General features: G+C 34.7%; 1 protein-coding gene across 1 annotated transcript in view; it reads right to left on the reverse strand.

Moving 5' to 3' along the window:
- Positions 1 to 1,611: 1,611 nt before the first annotated feature.
- Positions 1,612 to 25,837, reverse strand: part of LOC131848793 (uncharacterized) — a 421,780-nt gene continuing 397,554 nt past the window's right edge. Inside the window, 5 exon segments of the mRNA XM_059198730.1 lie at positions 1,612 to 3,137; positions 3,480 to 3,591; positions 3,798 to 5,337; positions 5,425 to 6,277; positions 9,987 to 10,365. Coding sequence (XP_059054713.1) covers positions 3,011 to 3,137; positions 3,480 to 3,591; positions 3,798 to 5,337; positions 5,425 to 6,277; positions 9,987 to 10,365 — 3,011 coding nt within the window. The 3' untranslated portion in view covers positions 1,612 to 3,010.

Raw genomic sequence — 25,837 nt, forward strand, 5'->3', positions numbered from 1 at the left:
GACTCTTAATCCTTGGAGGCTTCACCATGACCAGCATTGGTATTCTGGCTTCACTCGAGATATTTGTCAAATATAAAGTTCCTACTGAGCTACTTAAAAAAAAATCACTAGTGCCTGTTTTACCTCCACCCCGCTATCGAGTTTTACTAAATATCAATTTACAACCTCACCACGAATTTCGATTTCGAAATCGTAAGTGATGCTTACAGAATAGCTCTCCAGAGGCCAGGCTCTTTATTTCACCAATAGAACAAGACTTTTTGTTAGCTCTTCCAAACTTATGACTTAAAACTTTCACTCTAGCTGACGGTCGACCAGTAAATATCGATACATAAATGAAATAATTAAAACATATTAAATATAACAACATTGGAATACAAATACGAAAATAAACAAAAAATAAATTTGGTTGTTTAGTAGATCATTTTAACAAATATAGAGTGATATCACATACATTTGACTAGTAATTTTAATAGGTATTTTTAAATTTAAACTAGATGTTAAATCATTATAATGAATAAAAATTACATAATCCAATATATAATAAAATCCTTATTTTTTCTTATAACTCAAGTATAAAATAATGCAATAATAACACACGAATCTTAAAACTGCTAATTCATATTTAAATAAATATTTTATTTATGTTTTATGTAAGGAGTGAATACAATAAAGAATGAAATAAATAAATAAAAAATTTAATAATTAAAACAGTAGTCCAATTGTTTCTATTTTTTAAGGTCAAAATGTTAATTAAAATAAAACGTTACGTTATTTAAAAATAAAGTCAACTCTTAATACATCATAAGAAAAAAATTCAAAATGGTGATGAAATTTACTAGTGCCAATAATTCACAAAAACGACACTACCCCTGTATATTGAAATAGTCACCTTACGCTAATAGTAATAAAGTTTGATTTGTATAATCTGATAATAATGCCTGGTAGGAAGGGGATTGTTAGTAATGTGGACTGATGAGCTTATTGCTAGCAATGTACCATGTCAGGTTGACCTCCACGCGGTTCCCCTGGAAACCATCGTGATAAATTACTGGTGAATTTGTCACGATGGGCTAACTGACCTGACCTCATGCTCATCTTATAATCCTCCAATGGCCAGCCAGCGTAAACCATTAACGCATTCCATTATCAGTATATATAACTGTCAATTTCAGTTGACACACAAAATTGATCATAATAACTATCAGCGTAAAGTTACTTTTCAAACTCTATAAATTTCATCACTATCATTTACATATTGCACAAAGTCCCACGCCTGACTTTACTCCTCGTCACATGATCCACTATGAAATAATTATTAAGAAATGATAACGAAAAACAACAGTGGTGAGAATCTGTTTTAGTATTTTATAAATATCGTACCGTACTGCAAACAATAACGATAATAATGATGACGATAAACACCTGTAAAATCATTGTCTTATAAATATCATCGTGTACACTAGGGATTGCAAACGATAACGATTCTAACGATAAACGACTGTGAAATCATTGTTACCTATAGCTCAGGTAAATACAATACTGTCACTCGACACAAACAAATAAAAATATATGTTTAGTACTATACAACTACACAAATTTCATTCCACATTCTCATTCCCAGGGAACTCGCTTATTGCTGCATTAGACTAGATATTTATTTATACAACAGACTGTGATAAATATTGAATAGTAAAATTTCGTATAAAATGTGTTTTTACATTCCTATTGATTACTGAATAGTGATCGTTGTTTATTAAATTATTTGTACAACTTTACATCGTTAACCAACTTAATCGTTATTTACGCTAATCATTATTTAACTTAAATTTATTACGACTATGGTACAAAATGCATAACACTAGTATAATGACTAGAATACATCCACTAAATAAATAAATAAATTAAATTACAAATTCAGTCTTTCTGTAATACGAAACAGAAGTAATAAATAGTAATGAAAACTGGGTTTTTTCATTATTGTAATGAAATTATTGGATCCGCTAGTTTGTAATTAAAATACCAGTATTAGGTGCATGTATGAAATTTAACGATAGCAAAACTTAACAGCAGGATATGTAGATGCTATGTGCGTTCGAAAAATACTAACATATGTATATAATACTAGGTATATAGCCTATCAAATGCTGAAAGTACATATAAATTTAAAAATTTTGCGATAAAATATTTATAATGAATTAGATAAAAATATCAAGATAGAGTATAGCAGATGGATAAAGTATTATAAAATCCGTATATTTACTCGTAGTTTCGTAATTTCCACTAGCTTTTTAGTTCATCGAGAAAACTAAATTTGAAAGTCCTTTTGCAATCTTTGCATTAATTTTAGAAGTTGTTTGATCTTATTTTCTGCCAATAACAGTCTAAGATGAAGTTATAAATAAAATTCTATTTCTCAATTTAGAATAGCAATGAATTATATTTTTACTTCTATAATTTCTTGTTCAAATGAAAATGTTTCATGAATTCATTTATTTACTTTATTGCTATATTAAGCACGATAATATTTTTTTTAAATCTTTATTTTCAGTTCTGTTTTCATCACGTACTATTTTAACGCCATTGAATATTGTGATAATAATTTTATACAGTCGATATTTATCAATATTAGAAAAACTAATATTAAGTTCAACGTACAAAGCATAATTTTGTTTAGTGTATTTATAAAAACAACTGCTGATTAATATTCTCTTCTTATTTCATCTTTTTCTATCTTCTGATGTTTCCTCTTCACTGTTTCTTGTTTATATTTCATTTCTTAGTTCTAACCTATATATACTACATTTAACTTTGTATGAAATAAATTTCATTTTACACAAAGTTTGTGTTAGTTTAAGAGTCAGGACTACATTCATGATTATTAATTACGTAATTAGTCTTCTTTCATTGATCAAAATTAGGAACAGATTTATAATAAGGTGCCCAGTATTAATAATCTGTACGTAGGATATAAGATTCTCATTTATATAAATCTAAGATAAGATTACAATTAAGGTAAGTTAGTGTAATTAGCCAGTTCTTTTCCGCTCTTGTACATTGATGTCAGGATCGGGTCCAGGTTGTGGTACTCTTTACCTGATCGCGGTCGTAGCGTGCTCGTCGGTTGACGATTCAGTCTGAAATGATAAAGAAATATACTTGAAATTTATTTTAGTGGTCTAGAAGTTTAGCACCCCTATGCATGAGGTGCTCCTTGATGGTGATCCTTGAAGAATAATTTGTTATAGCTGTGTACTCAATAATATCACTGCCAAATCTCAATCCTAGCCTACAAAGCAAGCTGCATAGGGACAGAAATAGTGAAGAGGAGACAGAAGAATCCACGGAGACGACTTTATACAAAATGTACCTTGGAAAAAAGAATATTATAAATATAATTACACGAATATTCTAATAATCATTGGCCTCTATAACTCAAAATGTCTCAAAAAGATTAAAGAAAGAGAATCAATAAATACCTTATGCCAGTAGGAGTATCAGATGAGGAATGCGATGACGTCATTGATAATGTTTCAATATAGTCAGACATATCGGAAGTTCCACTTGATGTACTATGTGTATCCACCACGCCTAAAATTACAACAATGCATTTATTAATATATGAACGTTTCAGTTAATTAGATAGGGTAAGAGTATGTCAAATAGTACTTCATATGGTCATATAAATTGAATTTGTTTACGATACTACTTCGCTTAATAAAGACACATAGAAGACAAACTGGGCGACTCCTGTATAAAAAAATGCAACATACTAATGACAAATACTCTATACTTACCTTTCAACTGTTTTGGTGGCAACACAGGTACTTCCGCCTCAGCAGATGACGATTTAGCCGGTATATTTGCTTTATGTAATTGCAAGGACATGTCCCTCAAAGGATCTGATGACTTTGACTTTCTGGGCAATGACGAATGCAGACATCCAGATAAATTACCTCTCATTCTTTTATGTATCATATAATGATATCTAGATTGTCCTGAAGTTAAAGGCATTTCAAATTCATTAAATTCACCTCCGCCATGTTTTAAGGAACAACTAGAAACTCCTGAATCATTGGAACTCGATGAGTCTCTATTTCCACCTGATTTGCAGGGAACACTAGACGATCTTTTAATTTGTGCATTATCCATGTGCTTATTCCTCAAATGAGGTCCTTCTTTAGAACTATTTTCTTCCGATGTTTTATTTTCTGATCCCGATGACTTACAACATTCATAACATTCCCTGTCATTTTCGCAGGGAGATGAAGATCTTCTGTTTTCTAATGCTAAGTTTCTCAAAGTTTCTAGTGATGAAGAAGTAGCGTGGCTACCAATACTACTATCCATTTCTTTTAAATCTTCTAGAAGCCTTGCGGAATCTACTGAGCTGGATCGTTTTTGCATAGCTTCTCTATTATTATTAGCTACAATATTTTGATTATTTGTTCTACTACAACTGCCATGTAATGTAGGTATACTCAGTGATTTTTCTTTTTCTACGTGATTAATTTTATATAAAGGATGTTTCAAACTTTGGGACCAATTAGGATTCGGTAACATTGGTGTATAACCTGGATTCAGACTAAGAACTTTATTGCAAGTATCACGTTTCATTTCCGATGACGGTTCCATGAGTAAATATTCATCAGTTTTAATTTTAACACCCTCTTGTAATTTATGTAAACCTGTTTGTGAATGACCACACTTAGAACAATGCCGTGATTTTTTAGGCAAAACATTTGTGGCAACATTTATATTTGCACTCAGTGCATCTAATTCAGTTTGTGTTACTCCAGCTTTCTTTAATAAGTCCTTTGCATTTTCATAATATTCTAATGATAAAGCAAATTCAAGATTTTCATAATTTGCATATGCACCTTCAAATTCCTTTTCTTCTTTAGGCTCTATGTTTTGGTAATTTGTGAAGGTTTCTTCAACTTGAGAATTTTTATGATCCTGTTCTACGATTGAGCCACTTTGTCTATTAGTTTTTCTAGAAACATCAACTGTAGCATACAAAGCTGTCTGATCAGTTTTCTGACTATTTATTATTTCTGTATTTATTTCACTATTAGTATTTCTTTTACAATAAGGAAGACTTATTAAATTATTTGCCCAGTTTGTAACTTTTTGACACGGACATTCTACAGGTTGTATATTTTCATCGCATTCTACTACTACTGGCTTTTTTCTTGAACCAAATTTTAAAATACAGCCACAATTTTTCTTCAGCACTAAGGAACCTGGACTCGAATTGTTAGTAACTTGAAAAAGATCATCTGCCAATGCTTGTTGTATTCTTTTTGGTGTGTCGTAATATTCTGCGTTGTCGATCTGAAATAATGGAATAATTTTAAAATATAATTTACTTATAGTTTAAATATATAATCTAAACAAGTATTTATATATTTATATACTAACTTCAGTGTGCGTAGTTTTAGGAACATCATAATTTTCATAAGGACCAACTTTTGGGTTATTTATATATACGTTGTCATTTTTAGAACAGGAACAATTCTGAGATGATGGTAGTGGTGACATTACAGGCTTCTTTTGGTCCAAACGTGATGGTTTGGGAGGTCTTTCCGGAGCTTTTTCTGTACAGTGATATCCTTCTAAAGTTTTTCTTATTGCTTTTGGGGTCAAATATTCTGTGCTATTTGATGAATTGTCTGAACTACTTTCAGGAACTGCTTCCATAGTCCAAGCTGGATTGAAATGGTTTCCAGGTGTAAGAGCCACTGTAGAAGAACGAGATATAGCGCCCAGCTTTGTGAGGCAGTTTGTGCAACGTTCTAGAGTGACATGATCAGCTCCACTCCATAATGGTTTAGGATTTGTTTCTATGTCAGGCTCATCGTAACCTCGCCTCTCATCAGAGGGCCAGTATGGAGATACTCTGCCACAATCTTCTCCAAAGAAGTTCTCTTCATACAAACCACTTGACGTATCTGGTATTGATTGATCAGCAGTGTTCAAATCGGAAAGTCGAGTACTAGGACGTGATTTATTTTTTTCTGTACCTGAAAATTAATAACGTTTCGTAAATAGGCAATTACATAAGTATTTCATGAAGAATAATATGAACTTGTATATACCTGTACTTTTTCGTGAAGTAGCAGGGCGTTGTAAAGAAAAATTGCCGTGAGCAGCCATATCGAATGAGTCTGTTATGTCTTGAGCTTGATCCGTAATAAGCATATGGAGACCTTCTCCTTTACCGCAATGAGAACCACCTTCGAAGCAAAATCTTCCTTCCACAACACCATAGCGTCTGTAAAAGAAATCAATCATGAGCCATGCATCGGATGGTGATGTGACAGATTTTTTATATTTATTTAAATTATCATAATAGTTTAAATAAATTCTATACTACCATTGTTAAGATTTTTTTTGTACGTTATTCTTCCGTTTATTATGGATAATGTTAAAAAGCATTGACAAATTTAAAAGAATGCTTCAAAACTGATTTTAAGCAACAGTGTACTTTTAATTAGACAACAAAGAAAGTCGATGAGAGTCCTTTTAAATGTTTTATAAAATGTATAAAATCTAACTATTAAACTACTTTATATGACTATTTTAGTTATTAAATCCTTTTCTTAAATCTATTGTTTCAAGGGACTTAAAAGAAACGTAATTTTACAGATCGTAAAAGATCTTAATATGAACAAGGGGTTAAATTGTAATCCCACAGATAGTTGATATGAACTATAATAAATAAGAAATAATCTTAATTTATTCCAATATATTCAATATGCTTATATGGAATATATTGAACAGACTTTAGAGAACAGTTTTTATTTCTACCTTTCAGTCTGAATGCAGATTCAAATGTTATAAAACTTTACATTTTAAAGATATCGTATTTTGAAATCGTATTTTACAAACAACAAAATATGCCACAGTTCATGAACAATTAAATATAATACTTGATGGAACAATATTAATGTGCTATCGTGGTCAGAGAAATCCAGTTACTACAAGCATCTATTCACGAGTATACCAGATAATCTAGCCAAAATTGTAATAACGGAACAACGCAAATATGTATTTATATCTCATATTGTTTCTTGTCTTCTTCTTCTTCTTTCGTTTCAACCACAACTAAATACATATATTTAAATATATTTTCCCCAGAACGCCGTGACGACCCTTGCGCATTCCGTCGCATTTTTTATGTCTTCCTTTGTGCAGAATACTTGGCACAAAGGACAAGTCAAGAGGTATGTCATAGTCTGGTATGGCGCTCCGCAGTCAGAAGCCTCCCTTAAAGCGGCATCCCACTTTATAAGTTGTACCTGCAGCGGCCCATCTAGGTTCGTAGACTGATGAGCGATTTCCAAATGGGCCATTGCAGGCTACCTGGGGGCAGGTGTTCGGCTGGTTGAATAAAGTCCAAAGGAGCAGGATGATTTAACTTCCATAATTCTACTTTGGCTTTATGTGGGTCGTAGGTCAAAGTTCTTGTCCTTTTTAAAAAAATTGTTTCTTGCAATAATAGTATTTAGAGCGATACAGAAATTGGCAAGAATGCAAGTAACGATAGTTTGCCAAGTAATAAGTAACTTAACAATGATGGTATGTTAAAATGGCGGCATATGCATTGTAGACGAAATGGCAACGGCGGCGGAAGTCACTCGCTATTAAGTCCTGCGGTTAAAATACTGCAACCAGTACATCAAGTTTATTTGTTTTAAAATGTTGCTTTTCATTCCTAGAATGCAAGAAAAGTGGAAGCAGAAGATCAAGCGAATCTGATCCTATTTTTGTACTGTCCTATCCTTTAGTCCTCTTCATGCAAAACTTTATATTAGTAGTACTAGCTTTATTAATAATACTAACTATTCGCCCCGGCTTTACAGGAGTGTACACGTATGACATATATAAACATTCCTCTTGAATCACTCTATCTATTAAAACAAACTTTAAAATCCGTTGCGTAGTTTTAAACATTTAAACATACATAGGTACGGACAGACAGCGATAGCGACTTTGTTTTATACTATGAAATCTATAATAACTAAAAGAAATTTCTGTCCCGATGAAATTTAATAACATCATAAAATCGTCAAAACTAGAATGATTGAACTGCAGAGTTAACTCTTTGTATTAAAAAAAAGATCAATAGAACGAGAAAATATGACCTACATCATTACATAGTATAAAATAAAGTCGCTGTCACTGTCTGTCCGTCCTTATGTATGCTTAAATCTTTAAAACTACGTAACGGATTTTGAAGCGGTTTTTTTTAATAGATAGAGTGATTCTAGAGGAAGGTAATTATATATAATACATGTACACAGGGGCGAAGCCGGGGCGAGTAGCTAGTAGTGAATAAAATAAACGATCGAAAACTAGAACTCAATTGAACTATTGCATACCACATTTTCCACAAACGTGAGTGCAGATACCGAAATATAAAACGACCACAGACAGACAGATTGCACGTTTATGGGGAGCCCGTGAAATGATCGACTTTTATTGTTCGGCTTTATGGTCCCCTGCTGCATCCAGTTTTACTACGGCACATATACATTTTCATTGTACTAGAAGATCTTGGGTAGCTGATTGCATTTCGTATTCACCGCGAATTATGCCTTGTAATGCCTTTGAAATTTTAGACTGTTGAATCTTAATAAGACATTAAATTTATCTTTATTAGAATTATTATCAATCAATAAACCTTTTGTACACTCCATTTATGTTTTTAAATCATTAATCTTAATCATAGTAATAGTATGACGACCTCTGTGGTCTAGCGGTCTAGCACACCGCTTTACGACCGATGGTCGCGGGTTCGATTCCTTGCACGGTACAAACATTTGTATTCCTGAGTATGATTGTTTGTATCGGTCTGGGTGTTTTCTATTCATACATATTATATATGTATGAATTCACAAAAAATAAATCTATGTATATGTATCAGTTGTCTAGTACCCATAACACAAGTTTTAGCTAGCTTAACTTGGAACTAGATGGCGCTGTGTGAATTGTCCTGAGATTATTATTATTATATTATAAACGTGAAGTATGAACATATTATAGTAGATGTATAATTTATAAATATTTCATTAATACGAAATTGACATACTCATATTATAAATAATGTACGTACTTAATGTTGACTAACTAAGAATAACCAAAATTGACATCTGTTCTGTCTGTTGCATGTCAGAAATGACAAAATGTGTGAAACTAATTCTAAAGACCTTAAAAACCACATATGTACCACATTTTAAGCAATAAATATTCATTTCATTTCATTTCATAGAAAATATCTTATTAATATTATAAAAGCGAAAATTTGTAAGTATGGATATTTGTTCTCTTTCATGCTAAACTGATTTTGATGAAACTTTATAATAATATAGCTTATTTATCAGAATAATATATCGACTACAATTTAAAAAGATATAATGTAAATTGAGTAAGATGCAGACGAAGTTGGGTCAGCCAGTTCAATCATAATTTAAGACCCACGCGCTTGTTGATGGAGCTCTTGCTCATAAATACGAAGTTACGATGTATAAAATATTGTTGTTTTTATATAAGATTTTTTTCTTATTAATATTGTTTTATATTTCTATAATATCTGTTATATATTTATTTAAATTGTAATTTATGTGCATGCTTACTGTGGGTTAATTGAAAATCAGCGCTAGAAACTATTTGCAACAATATTGGTGGAATCAAACCGGCAACCATCAAAAGTATGGCAGTATGCTAAACCACTAGATCACTGAGGCCGTTAAATATAAATTAACACAATTTTTATATGACGACCAGATTTGAACTGAAAACCGTCGAAGATTGGTAACCACTATTCCCTAGTGGTTACCCATCTTCGATAATAATCTCTTAATCTATTTTACAGAACATTCAACTATTTTTATTATTAGTACCTACTCTAGTGGTGATAAATCAGATAAAAAAAAAGTTTACTAAAATAATTATAAAACTGTTGAAGGAATATAACGTACCTCAAATGAGCCAGTTCCCACAGCCCCAGCAGGCGAGGTGGAACTCCACTCGTCAATGCAAATCTTCTCCCTTGAAGGTGTAGCCTGGCCGGTCCAGCTGGCAATTTCCTCGATCCTCCACTGCCGATCATCACCAAGAACTCCTTCGAGGACCCCAACTGCCCCCCAACTTTCACCTGCCATGCAATCAGCCTCTCCCTGGTCTCAAATGCCAAAACCACCGTCACGTCTTGACATATTATGGCAATAGTATTCGATTCTTTGTCTAAAGTAAAGCCAGATTCAAAGCCGAGGAAGTGTTGGAGTGAGAGAGAAGCCTTTGTCTGTCCTTTTTTGTAACGGTCCTTTGGTTCCCGGTAGAGTTGTAGGTGGAGACAGTCTGGAACAAAAAAAATTGATGATAAATAATTTGTCTCACGACACCGTCCTCGCTGGCGAAGGCGACGACCTCAAACACATCATACTGCGCAATCAACCGGGCCTGCGCGCGCCTAAGCACTCCGTTACCCCCAGACGCCCCTCCGATCGATCTCCCGTTCAATTCAAACAGGGATGGATATTACGATGGCCTGAGCCGAGGTTTTTTTTTATTATTGTAATAGTGAAATGGTGCACCCGCCTGCGCTAACGGTTTACGCTGGCAGGACACCAGTGGAGGATGATAAAATGAGCATGAGGTCAGGTCAGTTAGCCCATCGTGACAAATTCACCAGGAATTTAACACGATGGTTTCCAGGGGAAACCGCTTGGAGGTCAACCTGATGTGGTACATTGCTAGTAATGGGGTCATGAGTCCACATTACTAACAATCCCCTTTCCCCCTCTGAGCCGAGGTTCGAACCCCTAGCGGTATTAGACTAAAGTCGTATCCATCAAGCGGGAGTTAGCCTTCAGTCGCTCCATAAGTCCTTCCACGGGTTTGGAGTGCCATCTGTACTGTATAGTCCGGTGAAGCTGTAAAGGCCAGCTGCAGCCATGCTGTTGGCTGCAGTTAGTCGTAGTAGAGTAGTTACAAAAAAAATTGTTCAAAAACTGAAATTAATGATTACAATTCCAAGAAATATGGAATTATTAAAAAATATCACACAGTTATATTGTTTTTTTTTATTACAACTAGCTATATCCCGCGGCACTGCTTGCATGAAATACAGCAAAATTCCAGCTGCTAATATAGAATAATTAGAGAGGGGAGAATTAGAATAATTGTCATTAGAGTCTTCTCACTTTTTTTTCCGAAAATTTTTGCCACGCGCAACCACATTGTGTTATCACCTTCCAGCAATTATTTCCTAACCAGGTATATCCTAACCGTTACGATATTGAAACCTTTAAGAAAGGAGCTTATTCCTTTACAAGGCCGGCAACGCACTTGCAATTCCCCTGGTGTTGCGGGTGCACATGGGCGGCGGTAATCACTTACCATGGAGTGAGCCGCATGCTCATTTAATTTAAAAAATGACAGTAATAAATTCATTAATAAATAAATAGTACTAATAGAAATAAAAATAAAAATAATCTTTATTCAAATAAACTTAATATAAGCACTTTTGAATAGTCACATTTTTTTTATTGTACCACTCATTTGGAACGCAGACTCATCATAAGAAGAATGAGCAAAACAATCGTGTGTTGCTCTTTTAAATGAACGTTGTTTTAGGTTTTACATACACAAGGATTAGGCATGCGACTATCAGCATAGGAACCGCTACGCACTTGATCTCTGTTCAATCAGATAACACTGCCAGCGCTATGAATTATAAGTTAGATATTTTCCACAAAAACATTATTATCATTTATAAATTCTTCAATTTTATGATAAGCTTTTTTACAAAGAAAATATTTTATAAGACATTTGAATCTTTTCTCTGGCAAATTGAGTACAGACTCTGGCAGTTTGTTGTAAAACCTTACCAAATTGTTACTAACTTTCGTCAAACAGTAATTAGGTAACTACTAATTATATAATTTCCATTTCAAATAGTAACAATCCCTCCAATGAAGCAGAACACCTTTTCATCGAAGTCAGTCTTTCTCACTCCAAAATACTCCTAGGTGTTGTGTACAGTCCTTTTCCTACAATTGATTACTTCACTCCTCTAGAAAATCTCTTAGAGAATATGATCCCATCCTATGAACATACAATAATACTAGGAGACTTTAACACATGTCTTTTAAAAATGATTATCGCTCAGACTGTCTCCGATCTATGGCTGATGCCTGTAACCTCACTATCTTGCCCCTTCGTGCTACGCATTACTTTCCTAGTTGTAAACCTTCCCTTCTAGATCTTATCCTTGTCTCTTCCCCTGATCTTGTCGATAAACATGGTCAACACACTGCGGATGCCTTTTCTTTTCACGACCTTATTTTCCTATCATTTAGAATACGTCCTCCGAAATGCAGACATAAAATCCTGATGCGACGAAATTTTGGTGCTATCGATTTAAACCGTTTGCGTAAGGATGCCCTGGACATTGATTGGACCTCAGTTCATAATACAGGATCTGTCGAAGATCAGGTGGAGATATTTAACAAAATTATCACTGACCTATATGATCGCCATGCTCCTATTCGACCTATTCGCGTGAAGCATCTACCTGCACCTTGGCTAACTAAAGAAATTAAGGACATCCAGATCATTAAAAACAAGGCGAAATCTAAATTTAAATCCGACCCTGATAAATATCGGGACCAGTACATTAAAGCTAGAAATCACTGCAATAAGGTGTGTAGAGAGGCACAACGACGCCATATTCATAAATCTGTCGAGAATGGTAATCCGGCCAAAGTCTGGAAATTTCTCAAATCTCTAGGGGTTGGTAAAGATCGTAATCCCATCAGTAATTCTTTCAATGTCAACATAGACAACCTTAATAGGCACTTCTCATCTTCCTTTGTTATTAACAACAACATGAAAACAAATACGTTAAATCTCCTTTCAACTACTCCAACTCCTGATTATCCAAGTTTTAAGTTTAATCTAGTTACTAATTGTGATGTTGAGAAGAGCTTGTTATCAATCAACTCTGATGCCATGGGTACTGATGGTGTTGGTCGTACTATGGTCCATCTTATCCTCGATATTATCCTCCCTACAATCTCCACAATTTTTAACAACTCCCTATCCTCTAGTTTTTTCCCTCCCATCTGGAAAGATGCCCATATTATTCCTCTTCCTAAAATTAGTAAGCCGTCTTCTTTTTCCCATTACCGTCCCATCTCTATTCTTCCTTTCCTTTCTAAAGCTCTTGAACGACTTGTCCATGATCAACTTAGTAAATTCCTATCAAGAAATGACCTGTTAAATCCACTCCAATCAGGATTCAGACCTGGTCATAGTACGACCACTGCTTTAGTTAAAGTAAGTGATGATATCCGGCACGGAATGGATAATTCGCAATTAACAGTTCTTACATTACTGGACTTCAGTAATGCGTTTAATACTGTTGATATTGACATTCTGTTAGCACGCATGCGTTCAATCAACATATCTCCAATGGTAACTGACTGGTTTCGAACTTACCTGTTTGGGCGTCGGCAACGAGTACGTATTGACAATACCTTTTCATCGTGGTGTCATACTTCTGCCGGCGTTCCTCAGGGTGGCGTCTTATCTCCTCTTCTTTTTTCGTTATTCATTAATTCCATCACTACACAACTTCATTCCTCATACCACCTTTATGCAGATGATCTACAGATATATACACAAGCTACGTTAACTGACATTACAACCGCCATACAGACTATTGCTACAGACCTGGATGGTAATTACTAATGGTGCAAATCTTTCGGTTTGGCATTAAACCCGGCAAAAACTCAGATCATCATTATCGGCAGCCCACGCTACATAGCCAAAATAAAAACGAGTACGCTTCCGCGGATAGTGTTAGACGGTGTGTGTATAGAGTATAGCGACAGTGTCAAAAATCTCGGAATTCACTTTGATAAGACCTTGTCATGGTCAGTCCAGATGGCTGAGCTTAGTCGAAAGATTTTCATGGTCGCAGGCTCACTAAGAAGATTGGGTAATTTCTTGCCCGTCGACACCAAAATTTCGCTTGCACACACCTTACTCCTTCCTGTCCTTGATTATGCCGACACCTGCTACCTAGACCTCACCGAAGTCCAATTAAATAAACTTGAGCGCCTTCAAAATATCTGTATAAGGTTTATATTTGGACTACGCAAATATGACCATGTTTCTCAGTATCGCTCAAAGCTCAAGTGGCTCCCTATACGTCTTCGCCGTGACTGGCATATCCTCTCTCTTCTTTACTCCATTCTTTTTAACCCTGTAACTCCCTACTATCTTAAAGAAAAATTTGTTTTTCTCGGTGAGTCCCAAAATCATGGCTTACGCAGTGCAACAAACCTATGCCTTAAAACTCCTTCCCATACTTCTTCTTTCTACACTAACTCATTCTCTGTGCGCGCCGTGCGACTGTGGAACTCACTACCATCCTCCATACGGAGTGCGCAATCACTAACCATTTTCAAGAACGCTGTGAAATCGCACTATCTCTCTCAGTAAATATTCTTTCTGCTGTCCTTTCTTTCTTATTACTAAATTGTCGCCTTCATAATTGCATATATGTTGCTGTGTACCTATACTCGTATATATTTGTATTATATTATTGTATATTTATTTTATAAGTTATGTATTTATATATTATGTAGAATGTATATGTTTATGATATGTATTATTTTATATATTAATATTATTAATGTTTCTACTCCATCATGCGCCATCCACCACCTTCTGTCTTTTCTCCTCTACCCAAAGGTTGTCTGGAAGAGATCGCATAAGCGATAAGACCGCCTTTTGTACCCATAATCTAAATATTGTTTTCGTTTGTATATATGTTTTTTTTTTTTTGTTATTATGGTGCAATAAAGAGTAATAAATAAAAAAAAAAAATAATTATTAACATTAAAATATGATTGTAATGAAATTCCACACAGAATAGAATAGAATAGAATAGAATAGAATAGAATAGAATAGAAAATCATTTCTTCAAATAAACTCACATTGAAGCACTTTTGAATACTCATCACATTTTTTTTAATCTACCGCTCAGTCGGAAAGCTGTCTCATCACAAGAAGAACGAGCAAGAAACTTGCGCGTTGCTCTTTTAAATAATTTTATTCTTACATTACAATTTAAGTTTAAGTGTGTGAATACAAACTGCAGATTAGCACAGTCAGGTAACAACAAATAATCTTTTAACCGTACAATTCTGTAGTAATACGTTTGTGGTAATAAATCAGTAAGTGACATGTTAGTAACTATTTTATTGTGAGCCACATATCAAATGTTGAGGCATACGGCCGCCGGGGGCGCCGCCGTCGTAAACCAAATAAATACATGAAACAGCTTTTATCAGCTTTTTGGCGATCTGTAAATCTGTTTAAGTTTATTGGGGACTGTAAATCATGGAATATTTATGTTACGTTACATTCTCATAGGGCGAAAATAACCAACCAGGTAGCCAAAATACTCCATCAAGAACTTGCTCTGAAGTACGGCCTCGCGAATGAGAGGTTGCCGTACTATAAGTACGAGCCCCAGCCGGTCCTCGAAAGCGACAGCGTCAAGCTCTGGGACCGATCCATCATCACGGACAGGACCGTTCTTGCGAACAAACCAGATATCGTGGTGATGGATCGGGCACTCTCGAGGGTGTTTTTGGTGGACATCACCATACCGCATGACGAGAACCTCGTGAAAGCCGAAACTGAGAAAAAGAGAAAATATCTCGACCTGGCTCACGAGGTGACCGAAATGTGGGGGGTGATGTCCACCGAAATCATTCCAATCGTTATATCGGTGAACGGTCTGATCCCAACCAGTCTGGAGCAACATCTCAGACGGTTGGGATTCCGGGGAGGTTCACTCCCGGGAAAGATGCAGAAAGCGGTGCTCTTAGATTCTGCCCGCATTGTACGCCGGTTTCTCTCCCTGGGGCCCTGAACCCCGGTCGACTGTGCTTCTGCCGGGGGTATGTTGCCATCTCCTCTCCTTAAGAGGGGAGATGAGAATTTTTGGGAAAAAAAAAAGAATAATAATCTCAGGACAATTCACACAGCGCCCTCTAGTCCCAAGTTAAGCTATCTAAAGCTTGTGTTACGGGTACTAGATAACTGATACAAATGCATAGAATTTTTTTATCGTAAATATATACATATTATACATAGAAAATACTCAGACTGATACAAAGAATCATACTTATGAATACAAATGTTGGTGCCGTGCGAGGAATCGAACTCGCGACCATCGGACGCAAAGCGGTGTGCTAGACCACCGAGGTCGTCAAAATATTTTAATAATAATTATATAATAAACTTTTTAATAATATAGACACAACATATATATTCATAAATAAAATTGGAATATCTGTTTGTAGCACTGAAATAACCGTTTATTACTACATGTATATGGATATAAATACGGTACATACACCAAAATAATATTTATTACAATTTTTGTCTATCTGTCCGTCTGTCTGTTTGTTCCGGCTAATCTCTGAAATGGCTAGACCGATTTTGACGGGAATTTTAATAGCACGAACTGATGTCAGTAACTTGGGCTACTTTTATGTTGGAAAAATAAAGTTAAACTCGACGCGAACGAAGTCGCGGCAACAGCTAGTATAAATTATTAATGGTCTAATAAAGGTAACTGGACCAAAATATAAAAACTATATCTATAACACCCTAATTGAAACAAGTATCTATAAATATTTGATACATTTACCATAAAATAAACCATGATCAAAGGTTAAAGTTCAAAGATGGCTTCATCATAAAGAGGAAACAACTCGGCGGTGTCTGATAAAACACAAATATTCTTTGCGCTCAGCGAACTTCTCGCAGATATTAATAAAGTCAGTAAACTTCATAGGAATCCAATATGTTACAAGTGAAAGATGTAGAGCCAGTGGAATAACCTCGTGAGCGAGGCACTTAGTGAAATTTATTTATTTATTTATATAACTTCAATGCACAAAATACCAAGGTAAAAGTACATATGGCGGACTTAACGCCTAAAGGCATTTTCATTGAAATCTACATGAGTAAAGAAAATATAACTCATAGATGACTGACTGACATAGTGATCTATCAACGCACAGCCCAAACCACAGGACGGATCGGGCTGAAATTTGGTATGCAGGTAGATGTTATGACGTAGGCATCCGCTAAGAAAGGATTTTAGTTTAATTCTACCCCCAAGAGAATAAAATAGGGGATGAAAGTTTGTATGAAACTTTGTCAATTTTAAACCGATCGGGCTGAAACTTTGCATGCATAAAGCTACTATGACATAGGCATCCTCTAAGAAAGGATTTTGATTAATTCTACCCCCAAGGGGTTAAAATAAGGGATGAAAGTTTGTATGAAACTTTGTCAATTTTAAACCGATCGGGCTGAGACTTTGCATGCATAAAGCTACTATGACATAGGCATCCTCTACAAAAGTATTTTGATAAATTCCATCCCTAAGGAGATAAATTAACGCGAGCGAAGCCGCGGTCAATAGCTAGTTATGTATATATTTAAAAGAGCAACACGCAAGTTTCTTGCCCGTTCTTCTTATGATGAGATAGATTTCCAAATGATCATAAATGATATATAAAGAGCTGCGTCGTGCACAATTAGTCATAACGGGTTTTTTTTTGGGAATGATAATGGAATGGTGCACCCGCCTGCGCTAACGGTTTACGCTGGCGGGCACCAGTGGAGGATAATAAGATGAGCATGAGGTCAGATCAGTTAGCCCATCGTGACAAATTCGTCAGGAATTTAATACGATGGTTTCCAGGGGGAACCGCGTGGAGGTCGAACTGACATGGGGTTAACAATCCACATTACTAACAATCCCCATCCCCCCAGTCATAACGGGTTTATGAAACCAACCATCAGTGATATGTGTGACTGAAACATGCACTTCCTGTTGACCTTAGAAGATGTCAAACCAAATTTACCTTGGCCTCTCCAAGGTAAATTTGGTTTTTGGTTTTTCCTTGCGTGAACATTATTCCAAATTTCTTTAATAGTATTCAACCAAACTTCTATTGAGATATGAGATTATATGAATATTTATTATATGTAGTTTAAATTTATATCTAATCCATAAACTTATATATTTTATATGGGTATGTTAGTATTTTTATATATTTGCATCTGTATATATATGTATTATTTTTCTGTATCTATTTGTTATAATTTTTGTTTTGTTTTTTCTTTCAATTAATTATTAAAGTGCACCGCCATACTATCACTGATCAACACGACTGTTGACTGGTAGAGAATGCCATCAGGCATTAAGTCCGCCATGTATACATGTTTGTGTGCAAAAGAATAAATAAATAAATAAATAAATAAACATAGTTATCCGTTTCAGTTACACATATCACTGCCTGCATGTAACTGAACAAAAATCTTAATTGGTAAAATGAAAAAAAAATTTAAACAACCAAACATACTTTGGTTTGAAAATTTAAATATTTAGTTTCCAGTATCTAGTTTGTTATATGGGGAACGTGGTTTTTGACTCATACAAGTCAATACTTTTTACGACTTACATGTATGTCATGATGTGAATTCCGAACGGTTATACCTATTGGGGTAATTTAGAATAGAATAGAATAAAATAGAATAGAAAATTATTTATTCAAATAAACTTGCATTGAAGCACTTTTGAATAATCATCACATTTTTTTAATCTACCGCTCGTTCAGAAAGCTCATCACAAGAAGAACTAGCAAGAAACTTGCGTGTTGCTCTTTTAAATAATTTTATTTAATTCTTTTAATATTGTCCCTTCACTTATCCCAACAAGGGATATAATAAAAAATTACTCATAAATTTTAGAGAAAGGAAATGTGAAGTTTAAAAATATATTATCAGAAATACGACGACGACCTCGGTGGTCTAGCGGTTTAGCACACCGCTTAACGCCCGATGGTCGCGGGATCGATTCCTCGCACGGCACAAACATTTGTATTCATGAGTACAAGTATTTGTATCGGTCTGAGTGTTTTATATGTATAATATGTATGTATTTACGCACAAAAATATCTATGTATTTGTATCAGTTATCTAGTACCCATAACACAAGCTATAGTTCCCTTAACTTGGGTCTAGATGGCGCTGTGTGAATTGTACTGAGATTATTATTATTATTATTAATACAGTAAAATTATTTCTAAGTTTCCATTAATAAATCCAGAAGCAGGAACAAAAGCCAAAAATACTAAAATATATCTCCTTTTATACATAAATATCTTCCTTCCCAACTCTTGCCGTCAGAAAGATTAAATTATTTAACACAAGCAAACTTTGCATACGTTCCCTGATATTATTGGAGTTAAAAAGCTTAGACGAACTCAATTTGATCCGCTCCGATAACGTACCTACTTATATGGGCTGAATTCCTTCAATAATGTGTATCCAGTTCTATGAGGAAAATTAATTTTACTTCATCTGGTGTAAGATATTCTATTATAGTAAATAACATAAATGTTCTCTTTATAAGATAATAATTTATTTTTATTTTATTTATTAGTGGTACGTTATGATGCGGCTCGAATGATAGATGGTAGGTTTGATGGCATCAGCAGATTACAGGGTTGTTGAAAATGATAGAATTTGCTTACTATTTTAAATTTAATGGTAAATATACTATTACAAATTTGATGGAGTGAACAAAATGTACGTTAGATCGATCGGTTGATTTTTCAGGTCTGCACGTTACGTGTGTATTTAAAATTGGATGGGTGTGCGCTCCAGTCAGAACGCACCCTTTGCGTTGCGTTTTGTTGCTGCTTGTAACCAACGGAGTTACAATTTAATTTACATTAATGTATGTTGTAATATTAAAGCTACTATAGCTTTCACTTAATTAACACAAAGTATATTGTATTGGCTTTGCGAATAATAATAATAATAAATCTGCATCCTCATTATTTCTTTTATATTGTCATTATTTGGTGATTTTTACCCGCAATGACAAGTCTATCACCGCATCCAACGGTATCTCCCTTTGATGGGGTGATAGATTTGTCATTGGTGATAGACTTATAATTTAGTAACTACCCAGTCCGCCTTCGCACATGTATTATATACATATAAACTTTCCTCTTGAATGACTCCATCTATTAAAAAAAACAGCTCAAAATCCGTTGTGTAGTTTTAAAGATTTAAGCATACATAGGGACGGCCAGACAGCGACAGCGACTTTGTGTTATACTATGTAATAATGACATGTGGTCAAGTGGTGTTCAGAATAACTAAATACGATCTATTGTTACTTTTGCTAAAAGCGGTTACATGTCGAGTGTGTTGTACATTGCGTGTTCGAGTACTTGAGACTATGTTTGTATTGTAGTGTAGACATCGCAATCACTATTCAAAGGATTGTTATCTACCATATTCGGATCTGCACTGAAGTCATACGAATTAATAATGTAGTATAATGTTAATTTTAAAAGAATACGAGGTGAATTTCTTGTCATTTCTTCTCATCTCGAAATCATTCCGAACTGACGGTAGATTTGACATATAAGAGTCTGTAGCAGACCTACATGAATAAAGATATTTTGAACTTGAAATTGAATTTGACATGGCTCTTACAAAATCTGATTATATGATAAGAAGTCAAAATGAACAACGAACAATTTGAAATTTTAACTAAATTAATTTGAACCTCCCATCGGATTGTCGGTCAAAAATGTTATATCCGAAATGATGTATTTACATTTATTAATAGAGCATTAAACCGTGACCAACATACTAATAGCATGTTCACGTTATGAATTCAACGAGGCTCCAAACTAATTAAGTCCACGTAAGTGTAGCGAGTAAACTGCACGCACGACGCTGTATTATATAATTAATGGTGTTCAGCGAATTCACCTCAGGCTCTAATCTATTTACCGATTCAGCTAAATAATTAGGTGAATCCATCGCGTAATCTCCGGCCGTCCTCTGTGTCACCTTGCGCCTAAATAATCCATTGCCGAATTCCAAACTTGTTCCTAATGGAAACAACCCCGTTTTTCCTCCGAGAGGCCCAATGAGTCGGCTTTGTCGAAGTTTGCGAATACATTAGCTTTCGGGGACGACAAAACTGACAAATTTGAGTCGACAGCCCCTCACTGCGCCGCTACTCGTAATCTCTTGGAGTGCCTTTTTCATTACCCGGTTTGCAAGCGGTCTTTTGCTCGTTTGTACACGGGAGCACCTTTGGATTCCGTGTTTCGTTTTGTCCCAACTCTTTGAGTTTCAAATTGGCTAGAGTATACGGGTTTGGCGAGCTTTGACACCGAACTCTAAAAGGGTCTGGCTGCCTGTAATTGTGAATTAGGAGTCGAATTAAACCGCCCTAAGAATTGTACCGTTCTCTAGTTTTGCCAGCAAATAAACTGACTACAGTGTTTTGGTACGGTTCGTTGCGTGTTGAAAATGTTATGTAGGGGAACAATAGTGAAGTGTGAAATTTGTTTCATTAAAACTTATGTAACGCAAATTGGTTGGATCGGTGATTACTTTCACATAATTAATTGCTATATCATCACACGTATACGCTTTTAAACAACTATAGTGTCAAAGAGTGTATTGAATAATAGACTTTAATTAATGTATAAATTGGTGTCATTATTATACTTTGTGAGATTGATTTAATTGCTAAAATTATTTAGTTTAATTCTGAAAATTTTAGTGTATTGAAACATTTATGACCTCCATCTTTTAAAAGAGCAAAACACAAGATTCTTGCTCATTCTTCTTGTGATGAAACTGCAATCCGAATGAGCGGTAGAATAAAAAAATGTGACCATTCCAATGTGCTTACATAATGTTTATTTGAATAAAGATTATTTCTATTTCTATAGTGAAGAGACTAATATATTCGTAGATACATATATGTGTAGTATCCTTTCTGTAGTTGTACATATTGTTAACTAGCTTTTGCCCGTGGCTTCGCTCGCTTTACTTTGCTTCCTTAGGGGAGGAATTTATCAAAATCTTTTCTTAGAGGATGTTTACGTCATAGTAGCTTTATGCATGCAAAGTCTCAGCCCGATCGGTTTAAATTTGACAAAGTTTCATACAAACTTTCATCCCCTAGTTTATCATCTTGGAGGTAGAATTAATTAAAATCTTTTCTGAGCGGATGCCTACGTCATAACATCTACTTGCATGCTAAATTTCAGCCCAATCTGTCCAGTGGTTTGGGCTGTGCGTTCATAGATCACTATGTCAGTCACCTTTGAGTTATTTATATATTTAGATAGTTTATTAGAACAATTCATTCATTTTACAGACATCTTTGACGAAAAACGTCATAAATTTTGAATCACTAACATTAATTTCGTGGAAAATTCATCTATTAAAGTGTATTGCTTATAAATTGCCCACAGTGGCGTGAATCTTCCATCTTTCATTTATCTCTTGTCAAAACAAGCTCGCGTTCCCGCTCCAATTGTCAAACAACTAATTATTGCTATTGAATCGTTTAATCAATCTACAATACCGACTTTGTAAATAAAGGGTTCGGAGTTCGTAATACGGGGTAGACGTTCAATTGTTTTGTCGCGTATAACAAATTGGAGATACTCTTTGTTGGTTAAAATCTGGACGAATGTTTTATAATTAAAATCGTGTTGCGGCAAATAACAAAAATGAGACAATAAAGAGTAAATGACAATACAATATTTGTTGGCCTCTATGGTCTAGAGGTTTAGCACACCGGTTTAAATTTGATGATCGCGAGTTTGATACAAACGTTTATATTCATAAGTATGCTTTGTTGTACCTTCTGAGTATTTTATTATTTTGCTCGCGGCTTCGCTCGCATTAATTTATCCCCTTAAGGGTGGAATTTATCAAAATCCTTTCTTAGGAGATGCCTACGTCATAGCAGCTGAGATAGGGCTGAGAATTTGCATGCATAAGCATGCAAAGTCTCAGCTCAATCGGTTTAAAATTGACAAAGTTTCATACAAACTTTCATCCCCTATTTTATCCCCTTGGGACTAGAATTAATTAAAATCCTTTCTTAGCGTATGCCTACGTCATAATATCTACCTGCATGCCAAATTTCAGCCAGATCCGTCCAGTGATTTGGGCTGTGCGTTGATAGATCACTATGTCAGTCACCTTTGAGTTATATATATTTAGATTATATATCAGTTGTCTAATACTCATAACACAAGCTTTAGCTAGCTTAACATGGGTCTAGATGGCGTTGTGTGAATCGTCCTGGGGTTATTTATTCATTATATTTGACTGGTGTAGTGATGTAGTGATTTAGCATACTTTACTTTCGATGGGTTGGATTTCCCGCAGGGTGTCGACACTTGTATTCTTGAGTTTGATTGTATGGGTATTATCTATATATATTATAGAACACCATCTCATTCTGAGCTAAGCAGAGCTGATGTTTTGGTTACTAAATGTTGTAACTGGCTAATTAGATATATATTTTATATTCTAAATTTATATTTGAATTTATAGTTCTTTTATATTACATTCTTGTTTTTGATACTTCAATTCCTTCTTTCTATTCTGTTATGTCAGCAGTCTATATTAATAAATATTTTACTCCGTTAACCTAGTCTTGTTTCTTATTACTACATGAATAAACTACAACACTAAACAAATACTAAACTTGAAATACATTTTTTTTAAATATATACATAGAAAACACCCAGACCGATGCAAACAATCATACTCAAGATTACAAATATTGGCACGGTGCGCCACTAAACCACTACACCACCGAGGCTATATAAAAGGAATACTCATACATATAAACTTCCAATAGCTACACAAATGCATATCATTAATGAATACGATAATTCAACACGACCAAGTCCGATTAATGTAGATAGTATAGCAAATTACGAGAGTAAATCAGCTATAATTAAATGCCCTCGTAGAACCAGTGGACTATATGATTACGGTACTAAATACCTATTGGCTCAAACAGATCGAAATGCCGATTAGCCATTTGTTGGCTGTACATGAACAACAGGCGGGAAAATTTAGCGATGCACCTATCAGGATATGCCTGATAGAATAGAATAGAAAATCAAATGAACTTAATTTAAGCACTTTTGAATAGTCACAATAAAATTATTTTTTCAATCTACCACTCGTTCGGAAAGCTGTCTCATTCCAAGAAGATCGAGCGAGAAAATTGTGTGTTGCTCTTTTAAATAATCCTTGTAAGTTCACATTTTGCAAGTACAAACGTGTGAATACAAACTACCAACCAGCACTAATTTATTAGGGACAAATATAAAAACACAATAAGGTTAAATCAGTCGTAGTGACAAGAGTAGATCAGTCCCTACAAGCAGCGCTCGTTCACGAGTATGACGGATGAGCCAGCCATCACTGCGCTGGACCATATATTAGTAAGTCCAATGACCCGGCCCATAGGGATGAAAATACGAAATTTCAAGTTAGCAGAAATTTGTCCTTCGAATATATATATGAGTTGGTATGAGATTTTGCCATATGGAATTTGGTTTTTTTTTAATAACCCAGGATAATTCTAGATTATATCGTTATTATTATTATTATTTACAAAAATTCTCATCTCCCCTCTTAAGGAGAGGAGATGGCAACATACCCCCGGCAGAAGCACAGTCGGCCGGGGTTCAGGGCCCCAGGGAGAGAAACCGGCGTACAATGCAGGCAGAATCTAAGAGCACCGCTTTCTGCATCTTTCCCGGGAGTGAGCCGACCAATTATTATTTTTTTTTTTTTTTTTCCCAAAAATTCTTATTATTATTATTATTATTATATCACTATCGTGTCCTAATCAAACTATAGCTTTATAGTGTAACTTCATAAATTGTAGACACAGTTCAAGTTCGAAATAAGAAGAAATAATAATAATAATGATAATAATAATCTCAGGACAATTCAAGAGTTTGTAATAGACCTACATGGATCAAGACATTTTGATGTGATTGACTTAAATGAGCAATTTTTATTACGTCAAATGTGGTTTATAATAATAATAATCTCAGGACAATTCACACAGCGCCATCTAGACCCAAGTTAAGCTAGCTAAAGCTTATGTTATTGTACTAGATAACTGATGTATATATACAATTTTTTTTTTGCAAATAAATACATATTATACCTAGAAAACACCCAGACCTATACAAACAATCATGCTCATGAATACAAATGTTTGTGCCGTGCGAGGAATCAAACCTGCGACCGATGGTCGTAAAGCGGTGTGCTAGACGGCTAGACCAGCGAGGTCATCCAGAAATTAAAGATATGAAAAAACACAAGAAACTTAGTTCTTATTTGTTTCAAATAAGCTAGTACTTGATTACAAGAATATATATAAAAATATAAACAAACAAATTAACGGTCTCGAGCAGCTAAAATGAACTCCATGAATTTTTTTTTCTTATTTATTTGATTTAATTTGAATCATTTTTAAATTCAATTAGTAAGAATGTAGTAGTAGTGAGTGAGTGCACATGATATTGTATTTTTGTCGAAAGGAAATAAAAAATAAATTTAATTAAACAAAAACAAAAATCAGAAAGTGTATTAAATGTGCGTGAAAATAAATGTGAGTATAGTTTGCCGAGATGAATATCGAGCGAGTTCCAGTAGTAGCAACAAACGAAGACGTGTGAAGGTAGATGAATATGTCTGCCCATAAAAAAAGCTTTCATTTTCCATCTACCCGCTGCTCTTCAGTCTACTCCTGATCATGGTGATTGAAACACTGCCGAAATATCGGGATCTCAATAAAAAAAAAACATGGTAAGATCCCGTGATTTTTACTAATTTTTTTTTTAACTACTATCGTGGC

This window comes from Achroia grisella, unplaced genomic scaffold, assembly GCF_030625045.1.
Source record: "Achroia grisella isolate CSIRO2021 unplaced genomic scaffold, CSIRO_AGI_Agris_v1 utg592, whole genome shotgun sequence".
Lineage (NCBI taxonomy): Eukaryota > Metazoa > Arthropoda > Insecta > Lepidoptera > Pyralidae > Achroia > Achroia grisella.